An 18,258-nucleotide genomic window follows, 5' to 3' on the forward strand; every position below is an offset into this window, starting at 1 on the left:
GACAGCACTGAAAATCCTAAGCAAGGGCCATCCTTCTAGATGGTCCTGGACATGTGACAGAGAAAGGAGCTGGGGTGGGGTGGGGTGGGGTGGGTAGCCCCAAGGGAGGGTGAAGGCCTGAGCTCGCCGGCAGATTCTCTGGCCTGGGGCTCTGACCCTCACGAGTCCGGGCACCAGCAAGGCTGAGCGGCGTCTGGTCTCAGAAGCTGCCTGTGCCAGGCATCCGGAGCCCCACGCAGTCCCCACAGAGAGAATATGCCAGGGCCCAGGAGAGCCCCGTGCCCCGCCCCCGCCCCAGCAGACCTCCCTCTGCATTTCCACCAGTGAGCTGTCACGCTCCCGGGGGGCCCCTGGCAAGGCGGGACACCCACAGCCCCTGGCATGAGCCTCTCTTTTCAAGGAGATTGAAGGATGAACTCCATCCGTCACCACCCGAGCCCCCATGCTGAGCACATTTGTCACATCCAGTGCCAGGGTGGGTAGGAGCTGGCACTGAATACCAAGTGGCTTCTGCTGCCCAGAGCCCTTTCTCAGCCTCCTCTCCCAGACACTGCCTAGAAGGAGCTGCCCACCTCTGGACAGACACCCTGCCCGGGTCCCCTCAAGGTGCTCCTGTCGCCTACAGGCTGTGGTGTGCCCCCTACAGGGGTGCAGAATGAGGCAGCCAGGACCAGTGGGTTGTAAAAGATTTGTTTAATGCCCCAGTGCTCTTAGGAGAGACTCCAGACAGGGGGAGCAAGGAGTGGGACAGGCCTCCGTGCTCCCACGCCAGGCCCCCTGGCAGTCAGGACGGGGAACTAGCTAACGGCAGGGCAGGGAGACCCCATTGCTCCCGGTGACTCCAGGACACGTGGGAAGGACTTTGCGTGAGAGGACAGCAAGAGCCCACCCAGCCCCCTCCAGGACCTGAGACTGCCGAGGTCACTGAACTGACCACGTTGGACCTCTGTCACTGGGGGCCCACAGCCCTGATCTCCAGGCAGAAGCCAGAAACGCCCAAGAGAGCTGCCGCCACTGACCCTGACGGCGCCAGGCGGGCACCCAGCCGACCGGAGCCAGAGTAGCTGACCCCTCACACTTCTGACTCCAGGCTGGAGATCCGCCTCCACGTACAGGGTCCGGGGAAGCTGTGTGTCCCGCAGGCCGCCCTGCTGACCTCCTCCAGCCCCGCACTGTCCCTGTAGCCTGTGCTCAGCCCCAGGGTCCTGCCCCTGCGCCCCGGAGGCCCCCAGGCCCCAGGGAGCCAGGGGCCGTGGCTGGCACAGGGGGGCAGGGGGGGGCACACAGCCCCCCAGCAAAGCGGCAGGTGGGCGTGGGCGTGCAGGCAGGCGTGCTGTCTGTGCCAGGCGGGGACCCTGGCCCACACACCCGCCCGGCAGGCCTCCCGGTAGGACGGCGCCGGCGCCCAGTGCCCGCAGGCCGGGCGGCCACACCCCGCGGGCAGCGACCGGGGCCGGGCGAAGGCCTCGGCCACCGAGCTGGGCAGGGAGGCGTGGCGCGGGCGCGGGCCCCGGGCCCAGGCGGCGCGCAGCAGGGCCTCCCGCCGCGCCAGCTGCTCCGGCCCGAGCAGCGGCAGGTCCTCCGGCTCCGGGGGCTCCGGGAAGAGCGGCAGGAAGGGGCGCCCCGACCGGTCGGCCCGAGGGAAGGAGCTGTAGTGGCAGCGCTCGGGCGACAGGGGGCGCTCTGGGAGCGCGCGCCGCTCGGAGGCCGCCAGGTGCCGCCCGCCGCGCCCCGCGCGCACCTGCCGCCGCGCCTCCCGGGCCCCCGGGCCCGACACCCGGGAGACGTCGGGCAGCGACGGCCGCGGCGTCGGGGGGCGGCCCGCGGGCGGCGGGGCCCGGGCCCCCGGCGCGGCGCGGCCCCCGCCGGGCGGCCCCCAGCCCGTGGGGCTGGGCTGGGGGGACGGGCGGGGGCTGGGCGGCCGCGGGCCGGGGCAGGCGGGCGGTGGGGGCGCGCGGCGGCCGCTGCCCCAGCTCTCAATGGTGCGCGCCGCGCGGTCCAGGGAGCTGCTCACGCCCGCCGTGGTCACCATGTCGCGCGCCGCCTGCAGCATCTTGAGCACGCTGGCCTGGGCCGAGCCGGCGGTCAGGTCCGGGCTGGGCGGCCGCGCGGGGCTGGCCAGGCTCTGCACCCCGCTGAAGCAGCTGTAGATGCCCTGGGCGGCCCGGAGGAGACAGCCGTGAGCGGCCAGCCCCCCTCCGGGCGCCCACCTCCGGCCCAGGCCCCGGCCCAGGTGTCCCCAGGGCCCAGGGAGCAACTGACATTGGGTAAGCGCCTCCCGTGCAGCCCGCATGGTGCCACTGTGAGCACACCTGCCCGATGCCCTATGAGCACACCTGCCCGGTGCCGCTGCGAGCACACCTGCCCGGTGCCACTGCGAGCACACCTGCCTGGTGCCACTGCGAGCACGCCTCCCAGGGCAGTCGGAGGCCCTGAGAGGCTCTCCTCCTGGAGGAACACAGCTTGTAAATAGCGGCGAGGGTTCGGCCCGGGTCAGCCTGGCTCCCGACACCGCCCGGCCTGCTGCAGGGGGCTCTGCTTCCCATCTGCTGTGTGATGCCCGCAGGCCTCACTTTCTACCTCGGTAATGGGGCCATGGCCAGCTCTGACTTCTCTGGGTTGGTGCCCCTAAAGCTGGGGCCTGCCTGGGGGGTGGGGGGGTGGCACCCACCCTGCTGAAGGCCAGCAGGAAGTCCAGCCGGGACGTGTTGGGCACCGAGTGGCGCAGTTTCCAGTAGACCAGGTGCTCCCAGGCGAAGACCAGCAGGGCCAGCCCCATGGCCACGAGCAGCATGTAGAAGACACCAGCCATGTTGTCGATGTCCAGCTTGCTGCTCATCACCTCGTTCTTCTCATTCTGGCAGATCCCCGAGAGCCACACTGTCTCCAGCTTCTGCGTCTCCCCTGGCAAGGGTGGGGACAAGGGACACACCCCTGGCTCAGGAAAGACCCTCCCAGGGCTCCCCCAAGCCTGGAGCAAGGAGAGGTCTGGAGCCAGGGTGCCACCCCTTTGCAGGACCACACAGGGATCTAGCCCAACGGGGGGCAGGATGGGAGGGTCGGGAGTGTCAATGAGCAGGAAGAAAGGAGAACCGAGTAGGAGCTGGGGTAGGCGATGCTACCCTTAGACGGGCCCGCCCCGCACAGGCCCAGTAAAAGTTTGCTGACGGCGGGTGACTGGGGCAAAGTTATTGGTCACCGACATGCAGGCACGGAGCTGGGCACACAGGGACAAAAGACCTAGCCCCTGAGGACATGACAGCACTTTCACTGCTATCATTCTCATTCCGTGGTACTGATGGAAAAATCACAGTTTTATCTTCTCGCACTGAAACCTCTGGATTTGGGGGCAGGATCAGCAGGACTGCTTAAACATCTGAGCCCCTGGTTCAAGGCAAGCCTGGGCCCCGGGCTCTGGGACTGGGCAGGCCCGTAGCTGGCTCTACACTAGGTGATGCCAAGATGGAAATGGTGGGGACAGGGGTCTAGAGGAAAAAGAAAGGATCTGAGGCTCCCCCACAAGCCCCACTGTGTGGCCTGAGCTTCCTCCCTTCTTCCGGCCCTTCAGAGACTCTCCTGTCGTCCTACCTCCCACTCCTCCTGGCAAGCCCACCTCTTCCCCAGGACTTCATGCAGTCCCTCCAAATACCCTCATTCACTGGCCCAGCTCTCACTCCCAGAGACCTCTTCCTGCCCATAGGCCCTGGGACTCCGAGAACAGTAATGGAGATCCTGAACAGCCATCAGGCGGCTGTCCCCCCACCCCAGGATTCCATGGCCCACCCTGGATCCCAGCCCCCCCCCCCCCAGCGGCAGCACCCACCATCCCCCAGGAACTGCAGGAGCGCCAGGTCTATGGCCCGTTTCCAATGGGAGTCCTTCTGCATGGCGATGCCATAGCCAGTGGTGGCAAAGACCTTGCCAGAGCCAATGGTGACCAGCTTGCAGCCCTCGTCCTTGCCTGCCATGTAGTTGAGGACGGCAGCATCATAGATGAAGGCGTCCAGCTTCCTGGGGACAGGCCAGGGTCATGTGAGGTGGGGACACCGAACCTGGGGCCTGACAGGGATCTGGGCCCTAGGAGCCCGCAGAGCACTAACCAGGAGGGATGAGTGAGCAGGGCCTTCTCCAGTTCCCCTGGGTCCCAGATTCAGAGAAGAACCCTTCCTGCAGCTCAGGGATCCCACCTGCCCTCCTCTCAGAGAGGCCAGGGAACCCTCTACCCCAGAGGACATGCCCTCTCTGCCCAGCCCCTCCACGCCCTGAGGACCCTAAGTAGTCATAACCACTACGTCAGGCCACGGCTGAACCCTGGGCCACACCTCAGCTGTGTCTCTGGGCCACACGGTGAGCATCTAGTTCTGTTTGAAACTTGACCCTGTCCCAAGACCACCTTACCCCCTTCCCCAGGAGCCCTACGGGACACCCCAGCCTCAACGTCCCAGGAAGACCCCAGTCCCTTGCGTCTCTCAGGAAGGACCAGAGCTGCGGCTGGTCATCAGGGAGACATGTATGTAGGGACAGTCAGAGGGTGGGTGCAGAGCTGAGGACCCACCCCATCTTGAGGCTGGTGAGTGCGTCTTCCACCGAACGCTGGTTGAACTTGACCATGTGGGTGTGCATGTCTCGGTAGTTGCTGCGGATGTTGCGCTCCGTGCTGCCGTTGGGCACCGTGCCAAAGCGGAAGGGTGGGTATTGATCCTGAGGCCGCTGAAACTGTGGGCAGAGGGCAGGCGCCCTCCATCACCCTCTGTCCAGCCCCCCAGGCACCAACACTCCCCGCCCCTGTCCCCCGCTTGTACAGTGAGCACACCGGAGTCCGGGGGACGGTCCAGGCCACTCCTGTGTTTTACGGATGGTGACATTGAGGCCGGGTCAGTCACCACTCCATCGGGGGACCCGAGCCTTCCTGCTCCCTGCTCCATTTCAAATCCCCCCTCCCCGGTCCCTCAGGCCTGCCCCTGCTCTCGGCACCCCTTGCCCTCCACTAGCCGTGTCCCCAGAACCTTCTTATCACTAAGGCCAGACACGGTGTCGATGTACTGCTCCTGGATCATGAAGGCGGCCAGGTTGGCGGTGTAGCTGGCGAGGAAGATGACGGCAAAGAAGGCCCACACCAGGACCATGATCTTGCTGGTGGTGCCTCGGGGGTTCTCGATGGGCACTGAGTTGTTGAAGACCAGCGCCCACAGCAGCCACACAGACTTGCCGATGGTGAAGGATGGGCCCCCAGACTCTGGGAGTGAGAGCGTGGGCACAGAGGGACTCAGGTCTGCACTGTGCCTGGGGCGGGCCCCCTCCCCAGCCACCCCAGCCCCAGGGCAAGCCAGCCCACCTTGTTTCTCTCTTTTGTGTATCTGACTGGCCCCTGCAGGTTGTCCGGAAGCCAGAGACCTCCCCCAGGATCCAGCCCTTTTTCCTTTTTTCCGAAGGGCCCCTGCACCACCCCCCACCCCCACCCCACTTCCACTGATGCTCCCTCTCCCAGGTCCAGCTGAGAGCTTACTCTTGCCACTGGTGAGGTTCTGGTTGTAGCTGACGGGGCTGAAGTACTCAAACATGAAGACCGTGATGGCCACCACAGTGAGACACATGACAAACATCATCACCCACACCGAAGGGCTATAGGGCTCTGGGAACAGAGGGAGGCAGCTCAGAGGCCTCACTACCATCCCTCCCAGAGCCCTGGGTGAAGACAGGTGCATCCATTTGGTCAGAATGGGGCCCATCAGCCCCAAGGACTGAGCCAAGGGGGTCCCTGACTCTTAGAGCAGCAGAGCCCCAGGAGAGACCCCCCTCACACACCCCAGGGAGGTCAAGCTCTCCAGCATTCTCAGTTTCCCCCTCCCCTTGGCCTGGGACAAGATCCCATCACCCCACCCCAGAAAACCTCCCTTTGACTGCACATCTCCCCTGGATCCCATTCCCACCCCCAACTGCCTTTCAAAAAGAGAGTTTACACCCCGTGCGCTCTCTCCTCTGGGTCCCATTCGCTAGCCTGCAACCTGCTCCGTCCCTCCTCCCCTCCTCCTCCCCAGCTGGCCGGATTCCACAAGGCCAGGGCAACTTTCTCATTCCCTCTCCTCCCTCACCTGCCAGCACCGCTAACCATACTCCTGTTCTGGAAGTGCCCTGCCTGGCCCAGCATTGAGGAGCTGCTTGCTCTGCCTGGAATCAGGCAGGGTCTTTAAGGCTAAGTTTCACTCTTGATCCTACTGACAGGACCCAGAAGCACCAAACGCGGGGAGACCAACTGAGCTTCTCTGACCAGTCTGCTCACTGGCTTCCATCTCCATGAACAAGGAGGCATTCCTGCCATAAACACTGTGTCCCTTGATGCAGTGGCCATCCTGCAGGGTGGGGTTTGTTGTCTCCTACAGGGCTGGGGAACCCTGCTCAGAGAGGTTCAGTGACTTGTCCAAGGCCACCTAGCAGGAAGGAGATTCTCTCCTCTGCTCCTGGCTGAGGCTTGCCTGTCCTCATGGCTCTCTGTAAACCTCACACCACAAGTCCCATTGATCTCTTGGCAGGGCACTTGGTGACCCCAAGGACTATGGCTGTATCCCCAGCAGCTAGAGTGAAAGGGGCTGCCCCACAAATGCTGAATTCCCAATCAGGTCACAAACTAGCACCACTTCCCACTCTCTGGGGTGGCTCCCCAACTGCCTGTGAAGCTTCTCCCCCAGGGCGTCCTAGCCGGTGAGACACTTCCTGAAGTCAGCCTGCCTTTCAGGCTTTCCTGCCCTCGCAATGGCCCCACCACCCTCCTTACCCAACACTCGGACTCAGAATGGAACATGGGCTTCACCTCTTCCCTCTCCTGCAGCTCAGGCCTCTGGCCAAACTCCAAGGCACCCATGGCTGCTGTGCTGGCCCTCTGAGGTCCACCCCAAACTCCCCATTTCCAGGCACAGCCCTCAGACTCTGGAGCCCTCCCTGCCCACCCCGAGCCGCACCCAGGAAGGCCGATGGGGACACGGTGCCGTTGCTGCGCGCCACCATCACGCTGATGCCCGTCTCCACGAAGGGCACAGAGAAGTCCACGATCTCGGAGCGCTCCTCGTTGATGGTGAGGGAGCCGATGGCCATGTCTGCCCGCTGGTAGTACACCTGGGACGATGGGGGCCAGGGCCGGGTTGGAGGAAGGGTCCCACAGGCTGGAGCACCCTCCCCAGCCTCCCCCAGCACCCCCGGGGCTTAGTCGGCTGTTGCCATCTGGGGTCCTCAGAGCTCCACTTGCAATAGGGACGACCCCAAGGAGCATTACTGGTGACAGCCCACTTTCCCTGCCAGCTGGGAGAGCCTTGGGAGCTGGGCCCAGGCCCCACCCTGACTGACCCCCAGCACAGGAACATCAAGGGGTGACTGAGTGATGCGTGGGGCCTGGGGTGGCGGGCGGGCACGGGGGGTGGGCTCAGGTGGACCTCGGGGGTGGGCCTACCTCCCCAATCATGCCATTCCACACGCCTCGAACCCTCTTGCCATGCTTGCCATTGGTCACCAGGTACAGGTCATAGGAGAACTTGACCACCTTGGCCAGCTTCTTGAGGATGTCAATGCAGAAGCCCTTACAGCACAGCTTGGTGTAGGGGGCCGTGTCACCACTGCTGCCACCAAGAGACCAGAGCAGACGTCAGGGCCAGCAGCTCCTCCGGTTTGGCATGTGGCCCCCACCCCTCTATACGCCTGCCAGCGCATGGCAGCACGCAGCTCCCACGGGGCCTTCCCGTGTGTTCTCGCAGACCTGAAGGTGTGGTTGCTCTGCCTGCGGCACGGCACAGTGTTGGGCACACAGCCGCCCGTGCCAGGGTCCGGGCTCTCCACAATGACAAAGGGCCGCTCTTCCAGCGTGGCCACCGTCAGGTGCCGGCTGTCCACCACAGGCTGCAGAGACGCACTATAGCGAGGCCACACCGGGTACTTCATGTGCAGGACGCCGTGATCCCAGCGCCCCACCTGCAAAGGGCGGCCAGCGTCAGCCTGGGACCTCCACCCCCAATACCCCCACCCTCTAGGTGGGGGCCTCTGGTGGGGGCCTGCCAGGGCCAAGAATCCCCCTCCCTAACCTGGGGACAGCAGGGCAGGAGCATCTGGGGACCAGGAGAGTCGGGGCAAAGAACTGGGCATGGACAGGAAGGGAGGGCTCCCTGCAGCCTCCTCCCAGCCTCTGGTCCCCATGCTTTTCCCATCCAGCCCCCACACTTGCTGCTGGCCCACAGCATCATCCCGGAGCCCAGACCTGAGCCTGTGTCACCACAACCCTCACCCCCCACCCAGACCTCAGTATAAAGTCCTTCTTCACCCAGTACCCCAGACCTCCTGCACTCCAGTCCACCACACCCCGCTCTTCCTCAGTCTCCACACCCCCCAAACACATCACTTCAGAATGCCTCAAACCCTTCTGCCCCTCTGTCTAAACCAGGCTGGTATCCCTCCCTGATGGGCTCCTACTCAACCCTCCACAGCGCAGCCCAAATGTCCCAACTTCTGTGGATCCTTCCCCAGTTTGCTCCTCTAAAGGCAGAACCGATTTTTGGGCCTTCTCAGTACCCCCGTAATGCTGTGCACGCCTCTCTCCTGCTGATCTCCCCAAATTCTACTTGTTTACATGTCTGGCCGGCCAGCATAGCTGTGGGTTAGATCCCCCAGGGGCAGGACTGTGTGATGAGAGAGCCCGACAAGTTCTACCGTGGAGGGAGGCCAGGGTGCCCTGGGAGCCCTGAGCAGACGTGCCTCACCCACCCTGGTGCAGTGCAGTTGCTTCAGCTGAGACCTGGGATGAGGGGCTGGATGAAGGACAGAAGGGACCCTCTGCTCAGCTGTGGGACAAGAGGGGCTGGGGACAACATGAGACGGCACCGAGGGACCCTGGGCTCACCCCCTTCTCACCATCTCCCAGAGGCGGTGGCGGTTGAGGGCGATCACAACCATGGTGGGCTGGACCAGGTACCCACCAGGGCTGAAGGAGAAGTCTCGGCCCTCCCAGGTGACATTCAGTAGGTGCCTGCAATGGGGGAGAGAAACCAGGGGTGTCCCCGCAGCCCTGCCCAGGACCAGAGGCCGCCTCCCTCGCCTTCTGCCTCACCTCCGTCACCACCACCAGGAAGCACTCACGGCGCCCTTATTGCTCTGGTTCCCTGTATTGACACACACCCTCTGCAACCCTCGACACACCTTCACACCCGGCTTTTTTCTTTTTTTGTTTCCAGTTGAGGAAACTAAGCCCAGAGAGGTGAGGCACCTTGGCAACCCAGGCTCACAGCTAGCGGGAGGGGAGGCCAGCGGGGCGACGGTCCCCGCCCCCACTCCCAGGCCCTGGGCAGGTGCCCACCTGTAGAAGGCCTCCCGGGCAGGGCTGACGGGCCCGGGGTGGCCACGGCAGTCCCCGGCCGGGGAGGGCAGGGCGCCGTGCTGCCGCTGGTAGCCGTGGGCGCCCAGGGCCAGGATGGCCACGCCGTCGCGGACCTTCTGGCGGAGGCTGAGGCGCCAGCTCTCGGTGACGACGCTGATGAGGCCCACGGGGAAGGCGGCGGGGGGCGCGTCGGTGCTGCCCAGCGCCAGGCTGGGCACCAGCCACACGTGTCCGGGCCCCACCAGGCCGGCCTGCGCCGCCTCGGCGAAGAGCACCTCGGCCTCCTCGCGCGAGCAGTAGGCCACCAGCACCGGGGCGTCGAGCTGGCGCAGCAGGCGCTGCGTGTGTGCGCGCTGCCCGCCGGGGCCCAGCTCCAGGGTGAGCACGTCCAGCAGCCGCCAGCTCAGGTAGCTGGCGTCGGCCGCGGCGCGCACCCCCTCCAGGAAGAGCGCGTGCCCGGGGTGCAGGCTGGTGATGACGGCGAACGCGCTCCAGTCGTACTCCTCCAGCACCTTGAACAGCACCTGCAGCTGCTGCTCCAGGGACACGCCCAGCTGCAGGAAGGCGGAGCCCGGCTCCTGGGGGCGGGGCGGGCGGGGCGGGGCCTGAGTCGGGGCGCCCTCGCCCCGCCCCGCCGCGCGCCCCCGCTGCGCTCGCTCCCGCAGCCCCCAGACGCCCCGCGGGCCCCTGCGCTGCAACACCTGCCTCGCGCCGCCGACGTGGTTCCTAACCTGCTGCGGGTGGAGAATCACCCCAAGCGCCCCCCGCCACCCCCACCCCCCCCCAGGCAAGGCCGGGATCAAAAACCAGCTGCAGCAGCTGCAGCCCGCGGAGCTTGTCGGACATAAATGCAGATTCCCGGGCGCATCGCGCACCCACTGGGTCAGAACCCCTGGGGGTGGCGCCCGTGAATCTGTATTTTTAACAAGCTCTTCGGTTTCATCCTTGAATCCTCTAGTTTGGGAAGCCTCCGACCCTCAGACCCACTGAACTGGAATCTCAGAGGTGGGCCCCTGGGCGCGTGTATTTTTCTAAAGCACCGTGAAGGCAGAGAAGCGCTGTGCTGAGAGCTCCGCGGGGGCCCCAGGATAACTGGGAAAACACCACCCTCCACGGAGCCCCGGAGATGAGAAAGTTCCTCCTCTCCACCGCCTCCATCATCACGAATGCCCAGGGCCCTGCCCGCTGGAGCCAGGCTAGCGCCCTCCCCTCCTAAACTGTGGGCTGCCTCTCGCCCCTACATGTCCTCCAAGATTTCATCACACTGCGACTGTCCCAGTCTTTTTAAAGAGCAAATCCGGGACAACCCTACAGGACAAGTAACCCAGTTCCTTCAACAAACAAATTGCAACAAAAAGAGAGAGACGGAGGAGGATCCTAGAAATTGAGGCTCAGAAGCCACATCCGCAGATCACCACGTGGAAACCTCATTTGTTCCTTGATTCAAGCAAACAAACGTAAAAATAAGCATGTATGATGTTTATGAAACTATGGGAAAATTTGAACACTGCCCAGATGTTTGATGATGCTAAGGAATTTTTATTTTTTTAGATGTGATCGTGTATGGTGGTTTGGTTTTTAAGCCTTTATCTATTAGAGGTATATACTGAAATATTTCTAGTTGGGACAACAGGATGCCTGGGCTTTGCCTCAAAATGACACAGGAGAGGGGCACCTGGGTGGCTCAGTGGTTGAGCATCTGCCTTCCGCTCAGGTCATGATCCTGGAGTCCTGGGATCGAGTCCCGCATCGGGCTCCCCGCAGGGAGCCTGCTCCTCCCTCTGCCTGTGTCTCTGCCTCTCTCTGTGTCTCTCATAGTAAATAAGTAAAATATTTTTTTAAAATGACACAGGAGAGGGGGGAAGTGAGTGGAGGTAAGGATGGGGCAGGGTTGGCCAGGGGTGGATGGTACATGGGGTCCTTATATTCTTCTGCTTTTTATGTCTGCTCAAATTTCTCCATAATAAAAAATAATCATAAAAGAAAAGCAAATCAGATTGGTTTGTCCCCTCAGCACCTTCTTGGGCTCCCCCAGTTACTTAGAACAAAACCCAAATATCTTTCTATGTGTTCAGGATCTCACCTTCCTCTCCAGCCTTCTCTCAAAATCTCCCAGCTCCTTCTACCTGCTGCCTTCATACCCCCTGATGCCTCTAGCTGGAACACTGTCTCCCACTCCACACACACACACCCCCAAAACACACACAAGTTGCCAACTCTCCTTCATCCTCATGACCTTAGCTTCAATATGACTTCTTAAGAGAATGTCTCCGCCCAACCCCCTACACACACGGGGGCCCTCTAAGACCCTCCTGCATTTTTCCTTCAGAGTACGTGTCCCAGCTATGACTGCAGATGAATGTGTGTTTAGAACACTCTCCCCACGTGATGCAAACTCTGTGAGGGCATCCCAGGACAGTGACCTGCCACCAAATGGTCTCCCTGCAGATTAACTGCACCAGGTCCTCTGCCCAGCTTGGCCCCCTCTGCTCCTGGGTCTGGAGCTTAACCAAGGAAGGCCAGAGAAGCAGAGGGAAGGGGGGCTGAGACTGCCCACCAAAGCCAGAGGTGAGCTCACCACCTGTACCCATTCATCTAGACACAAAGTGAAAGCAGCCCAGGAAATTTATCTTCTAGAACACAGGAACATCGTTTCCATGGCCTTCTTTCTCCCCACTCCCACTCCCCCGCCAATGTTGCACCCTCAGCCCCCACCTCCCTGCTGGTCCCACCCAATCCCAGCTGCCCAGAACCTAAGTCTCTCCCTGGCCATGCCTCAGTCCCGCTCCTGCAGCCCCAGCCTGGCTCCTGGCCCAAGGGATGAAGGGACAGGGGTTTGGACAGGCACCTTGGGGGTGAGGACCACAGCAGAGCCCCCACTGATGCTGAGGATGGGCACGTGGGTCTGGGAGGAAATGAAGTCCAGGATCTGGGCCACCGCCTCGGTACCCACGTTGTCCTCAAAGACAATGCCGTGGACACGGGCCGCACCCAGGAGTCCGCAGATCTGGGTGAGGAGGCTGCTGGGGTTGGTGTTGTTGACTCCCACGGTGAGCGGCTGGATCTCCAGAGGCAGGTCCATGAAGCTCTGGGAGGTGAGGCGGGTGCGCGCCTGGGCCTGCGGCGGCCCCGAGCTGCCAAACACCACGGCCACGGTCACAGCCTGCTCACCCTGCCCCGGGCCCAGCCCCGCCCAGGCACCGAGGAGTGAGGTGAGCAGCAGGGCCGGCCCCAGAGCGCCACCCATGTCCACCGGAGGGTCCTGCAGAGAGATCCGGATAGGGAGACAGAAGCACAAAGAGAAAAGATGAGCACGTGGACAGGAGGTGAAGGCCGGCGTCAGAGACACACATCCCGAGGGAAAGAAAAGAGGGAACATCTCATTCCACAAAGAAAGGCAGAGACGAAGGGACAGCCAGACACAGATAAAGAGAAAGAGACAGTCTAGCTGAGTGTCCCCAGAGCCGCCTGGAGGGGCAGGGGCTGGAAGGACGCGAGTCCCCAGAGGTGCTCACTACTTCCATTCTGCTGTTGTGCCGGAAAGGCCAGACCTTTGGAAACTCCTCTGTCTGAGCTCTGCCCCAGAAAGGCACACTGAAAATGCTAGTCTGGTGTCCAAGTGCGTGGATTTGAGTCAGACAGACCTGAGTTCAAGTCCCAGCTCTGCCACTAGCTGTGTGATGCTGGGGAAGCCATTGAGGTACGTTTTCTCACAATAATCACAGGACCTACCTCCTACGCAGTGGCAAGGAGGTTACCCCCTGCTATCAGCATCCTTGTCCTATAGGTGACAGCTGCACGTCCAGGTGAAGGAAGGCAGCATCTGTGACACTCCCTGCCCTGCCTTCCATATTCTCCATCCTAAATGGAATCTAACATCGCCGAAGGCCCTGCTCTGTGTGGCCCTGCCTGCCACAGGACTCCCCCCCTCCTGGACACCAGACATCCCCACCCTTCCCCCTTGGCCTCAACTGGTAGCAGCCATTCCACAGCCCGAGTGTGACACCACTGACCTGGTCGGGACTCAGGATCTCCTGAAACCCTGAGGCGTCTTACACATGAGCTGCTTCCCCAGGCCATCGCTGGTGTGCAAGATTTTTTTGACCTAACCCAAGGACGTGACGTGTATCCCTGCTAAATAAACATCATTGCTTTGGACTGGAACCAACAGCCAAGCCAGTGAGTGGTGCCCACTGACGCAGCTCTCCCTCCCCGCTGGCCATCGGCCACAGCTATGCCACCTTCTCCATCTTCATCACATCCCCAGCAAAACTTCTGAACAAGAGAGCCAAAGGGTGACCAGGGTGAACCTGGTTTAATTTAGGCTGAGAAGACAAGATTTTTGGCAGGGGAGGGAATACTCATTTTGGTACCCTTGAAATCTTCTTTGCCCCTCACCCCCCCCCACGCCCACCCCCCATGCCCACCCCCACCCCCACCCCCACCCCACCGCAGGTATGGTTTCATAGTACAGCGACTCAGACTGGCAGCCCAGAGACATGCGTGAGTCTGGTACTGGAACCTAAACCAGCCTCAGCTACCACCAATCAGGGACCCCAAGAAGGGCACCACCATGCTTGCTCCTCCCTTTGCAAGGCCTTTCTGTGCCCATATCTGCCCATAGCCCAGTCCCCGTAGTTCCCTATCCCCAGGGCAGCCCCAAGCCCCCCATCTCTGCCTCCCAGCTCTGAGCTTCACATCTGTGCTGTCCAGAACAGCAGCCACCAGTCACAAGTGACTATAGGCACCAGAAATGTGGCTCGTCTGAACTAAGGCTCCACTATTCTAAGAGTAAAATACATGCTGTATATCAAAGACTTAGTATGAAAAAAAGAATGTAAAGTGTCTCATTAATGTTCTTTATATTGATTACAGGTTGAAATAGTAGTTTATATACATTGAGTTGAACAAAATATACCGCTAGGACTAATTCCACTTGTTTCTTTTTACTTTTTCTAATGTGACCACTAGAAAATTTACAATTACACACACAGCTCTCATTTTGCTTCTTTTGGACATGACTCTAGTTGTAGGACCCAGGCATTCCCCCAAGGGGGCACTACCCCCAGAGACTCCCTGGATGGGAAGATGTCTTCTAGGATAGGGGTTGAGAAGGAGAGGAAGTCCAGGCAGGTGACACCTCTCACCAGGAGTGATCACAGAATACCTCTGGACGGAGAGGCCCCATCAGGCAAGTCTCTCTGAGCTTCAAACAGCAATGGGCAGATACAAAAAGACTCAGACCCCAGAGCCTCATCCCCTCATGACATCTGGCTTCCCCCACAAGGCAGGAGGGTCATACTCTCAGCCCTGGCCCCCCAGTGTCTCCACTCCCCCATCCACCTCACTCCCCTCTGGCCCCACTGGTCCAAAACGTTGTTCTGGCCACCGCACCCCTGCCCACACAGCACAGCTGCTCCCTGGTGCCCACAGACGAAGCCTAGACACCTTCATCCCATGACCTGAGCCCCGCACACCCCGACACCCATCCATTGTCTCCTCTCCTCTCCTCCCACACTCCTGGGGGTCTGTTGGCTAGACAGCCCCTCACTATCCTCGTCTCCGGGTCTCTGCTCTGTCGTTCCCTGAGGCTGGAATGCCCCTTTCCCATGGCCTCTCTCTTGTCTACATAACAAAATTCCAGAGCCCAACCTAAATCCCTTTCCCACCAGGCACCTGCCCTAGTCCCTCCAGCCTCTGGGCATTTGGGGGTGAGAAGATATAGGGTCTGTGTGGGGCTGTAGGCCACCTCCTTCCTACCCCACCTCCCCACCTCTCCTGGAGCAAGAAGCTCCCAGTTATGGCACTTCAGTGACTGGCAGGTATTTGGCCACCCTCCATGCAGCCCCTGCCACACACCTGACTTTGGCTTAGGAACCTCTGCCCACCCTCTCAAGGTATCCCACCTTTCACTAACGGGCTAAGTTAATGAACACTGGCACCCCAAAAAGGCCCAGGGGAGGATGGCAGTGGTCAGGCCTCTGAGACACCCGGCGGCGTCACCTTGAGCTCCCCAGCACCTCCGCGGGCTTGCAGCTCCCGTCGCCGCGCCCCAGCCCCCTCCCTCATCCCGGGGCAGGCTCCCCCGCAGGCTGCGCGGATGTGCGCACGTGCACACTCGCCCCGGACGCTGGTGGCTCCCCCCTCTCCCAGGCCCGAGCCTTGGCCCCAGGGACGCGCCCACCCACCAGCTGCGCTGCTTCGGGGGAGCGAGGGGCCCAGGCTGCTCTGCCCGCTGTGTCCACGGCCCTTTGGCGAGCGGCCTCGACTTTGCCGTCGGGTTTCCCTCCCTCCATCACTTCTGCTGAGCTAACATCCGCACCCAGGCGTCGGGGAGAAGCCCGCCCTGCATCTCGCTCCCACCGGCGCGGGCACCGAAGTCTCCCTCCAAGATGAACTCCCCGCGCCCCCCCCCCCGCTGTTTCCGCCCCGGCCCCCCGGGGGGCGCCCTGCCCCCTCCCCTTGGCAGGAATCTCTTACACTCGGGCTGTGAAGTTCGGGGTATTTTTAGGCCGGCGATAAATAATTCATAGGGAACGTGGCATCAGGCTCCCCCCGCGGGAGGACGGGGCGCGAGCGGCTAGAGCCACCGTCACCCGCGGCTCAAGGACACTCGCGATGCGGCGGCGGCGGCGGCGGCGGCGGCGGCGACTCCGGGCTCCGCGACCCGTGCCACGCCTCCTGGCGGCCAAACTGGGCACCACGTCCGCGCCCCCCGCCGCGCGGCCGCACCCCACCCCCTCCCCGCAGGCGTCGGCTGCTCCCGGCCCCCGCCCCCACGGCCCGCGAGCTCCGCAGGCTGGGAAGGGGGTCGTGCTCGCCTGGCAGGCCGGGCTGCGGGCGGGGCGGGGCGCCGGGGCTTGGGGCGAACCCAGAAGTCTGGTTTCCAGGTACCGGGGTCCCCTCACGCTCCTATCCAAATTCTTAGTACGGAGTTTAGGGGCCGACCTGAAACCGACTGGCGCAGCCGGAAACTAGACGGGCTCCAAGACAGCGCCTGAGCCTTCCTCGACTTCCCTGTGGCCCCGGGTCAGAGGCGGAGCCGGGGCGGTACCACCGCGGGAGGCCTGGGGGACCCCGAGCCAGAAGTCCCGCCGGGCGAGCAGGGGGGAAGGGGGTGCTCGGGTGCATCAGTGGTGCGAGTGTCAAGAACCGGGCTGGGATCCCCGCTTCGCTTCGCTCACCCAGCAGGACCTTCCGATGGGTCTTGGTGCGCACCGCGGGGGTTTTCCGGCCGCTTGATGCCCTCCTTCCCAAGTCCCTAGCCCTGCCCTCCTAGCCTGGGCTCGCAGCGCCTTCCGCTGCAGGAGGCTCGGGGTTCCCCTTCCCCGCCGTCGGGGATCCTTGTCGAAGCCCCGGGGGGGCCGCAGCTGCCCGCCGGTGCGACAGCCAGGGCCCAGCGCTCCGGGCTCACGGTCCCCCTGGTGCTCTTCGCCCAGCCTTCCTTCTGCGCCCTCGGAGCCCGGGTCCTCCGGGCGTTGGGTCCGCGTTTGGGAAGACCCCCCCCCCCAAACCCCGTGAAGCCGGGGCTGATTCCCTGAGGTCAGGGGAGGGAGCCTTATGCCCGGCCGGCCGGGGAGCAGGAGGAGAGCCCGGGGCGGGGGCGGGGGGGATGTAAGGACCTGGGGGACTCGCAGCGTGTGAAGGGGCGGGGGTGTCGAGGGAGAGGCGCGCAGAAGGTGCTCGGCGAACCTCGGGAGGCAGCCCCCTGGGTCCTCTCCGCCCCGGCCCTCTCCAGCCCCCTGCGCGCAGCGGCAGCCCCGGCTCCCGGCCCAGCTCCCCGCCCAGCGGCTTCCAGCAGCAACAGTTGCGGGGCCCGCGGCCCAGACTCCCGCGTCCCCGCGCCGCCCCCTGCCCCGCGGCGCCGCCCCCCCCCCCCCCCAGGAGGAGCCGGAGGGCTCGGCGACCCGGGAGGCGAACGTCTTGGGCGCCTCGCCCGCGTCCTTCCCTCGCGTCCGCCGCGCGCCCGTCACCTCGGCCTCCCGGCCTCGCCTCCTCTCCGCCCGCCCGGGTCCGAGTCCCAGGCCAGGTCCCCGGGGGTCGCGGGGCCCCGGCCGCCCCCTCCTCGGGCTCCCCCGCCGGCCAGACCGCCCCCGGGACTCCCGCGTCTGCCTCCGCCGTCCTTGCCCGCGCGGCGCCCGAGCCCAGCCCCAAGTTGGCGGCTAAGTTGGCGTCCCCGGCCCGCCGCCCCCGCCCCCGCCCGCCGCCCGCCGCCCGCCGCTCACCGGGGGGAAGGGGCGCTGCGCCCGCGCCGAGAGCCCGCGCCGGCCGCCTCCCGCGCGCCGCATGTCCCGGCGCCTCGGCCCCGCGCTGGCGCGCTCCGTCCTAGCTCGGCGGGCACCGGAGCCCGGGCCACGCGGGGCCCGTGTCCGTGGCGCGGCCTGGCGGCAGGGAGGGCCCCCGGCCCCGGCCCCCGCCCCCTGCGCCCGCGCCCTCCCGGGGCCCGCTGGGCGCCCGGCTCCGTCCGGGGCTGGGCAGCGCGCCCCGCCTCCGGCTCCCAGGGCTCGCCAGCCGGCTGTGCGGAGCGCTCGGCGCCGCCCGCGCGGCCCGCCCCACCGGGGCCCGCCGCCTCCGCCCCGCCCCGCCCCGGCCCGCCCCGCCGCCCGCTGCCCGCCGCTCCAGGCCCCTCCTAGGCCGGCCGGCGCGGACGCCTGGGTCCCCTCTCCCCCCCAGGGCCGCGTCCCCGGACCCACGCTGGGGCCAGGTGCGGCCTCGGAGAGACCAACTGCCTGCTTGGAGCCCCGGGTTCGAGCCCACAGCTCGCCAGCTGGGTGACCTTGGCCCGTGAATTCCGAGGATCCCTGTCTCTAAAGTGAGACCAGCCTCTTGGGACTGGCATGGAAGGCGGCGAACAACGCCTTGTACAGGGCAAAGCCCTACAGAGACCCAGGGACTTTTTAAAACGC

At 63.9% G+C, this 18,258-nt stretch overlaps 1 protein-coding gene across 3 annotated transcripts; it reads right to left on the minus strand.

The window, feature by feature from the left end:
- Positions 1-678: 678 nt before the first annotated feature.
- Positions 679-17,635, minus strand: GRIN2C (glutamate ionotropic receptor NMDA type subunit 2C). 3 transcript variants are annotated; one of them, XM_072781498.1, is made up of 13 exons: positions 17,578-17,635; positions 12,201-12,614; positions 9,332-9,930; positions 8,890-9,004; positions 7,745-7,956; positions 7,442-7,607; positions 6,957-7,110; positions 5,507-5,632; positions 5,007-5,236; positions 4,556-4,716; positions 3,824-4,011; positions 2,672-2,904; positions 679-2,155 (listed from the first exon to the last, which is right to left on the minus strand). In XM_072781498.1, exons 2-13 carry the CDS (start codon positions 12,597-12,599, stop codon positions 1,073-1,075), a joined length of 3,666 nt encoding a protein of 1,221 aa, XP_072637599.1. In that variant the 5' UTR covers positions 12,600-12,614; positions 17,578-17,635; the 3' UTR covers positions 679-1,072. The 3 variants fall into 3 exon arrangements, with proteins under 3 accessions (XP_072637599.1, XP_072637598.1, XP_072637597.1); XM_072781497.1 differs by lacking the exon at positions 17,578-17,635 and adding an exon at positions 13,366-13,737; XM_072781496.1 differs by lacking the exon at positions 17,578-17,635 and having other exon boundaries at positions 12,201-13,737.
- Positions 17,636-18,258: the final 623 nt, after the last annotated feature.

Source organism: Canis lupus, chromosome 16 (assembly GCF_048164855.1).
Source record: "Canis lupus baileyi chromosome 16, mCanLup2.hap1, whole genome shotgun sequence".
Classification (NCBI taxonomy): Eukaryota; Metazoa; Chordata; class Mammalia; order Carnivora; family Canidae; genus Canis; species Canis lupus.

What these genes read in the sequence shown, in the direction of transcription:
- GRIN2C (XM_072781496.1), bottom strand. Translation starts at nt 12,731, where the DNA reads ATGTTCCCTCTTTTCTTTCCCTCGGGATGTGTGTCTCTGACGCCGGCC. An exon ending in GTCCCCATCGGCCTTCCTGG is followed by an intron (nt 5,633 to 6,956) that starts GTGCGGCTCGGG and finishes CTCTGTTCCCAG; the next exon opens with AGCCCTATAGCCCTTCGGTG. An exon ending in TCCTGCTGGCCTTCAGCAGG is followed by an intron (nt 2,156 to 2,671) that starts GTGGGTGCCACC and finishes CGGGCCGCCCAG; the next exon opens with GGCATCTACAGCTGCTTCAG.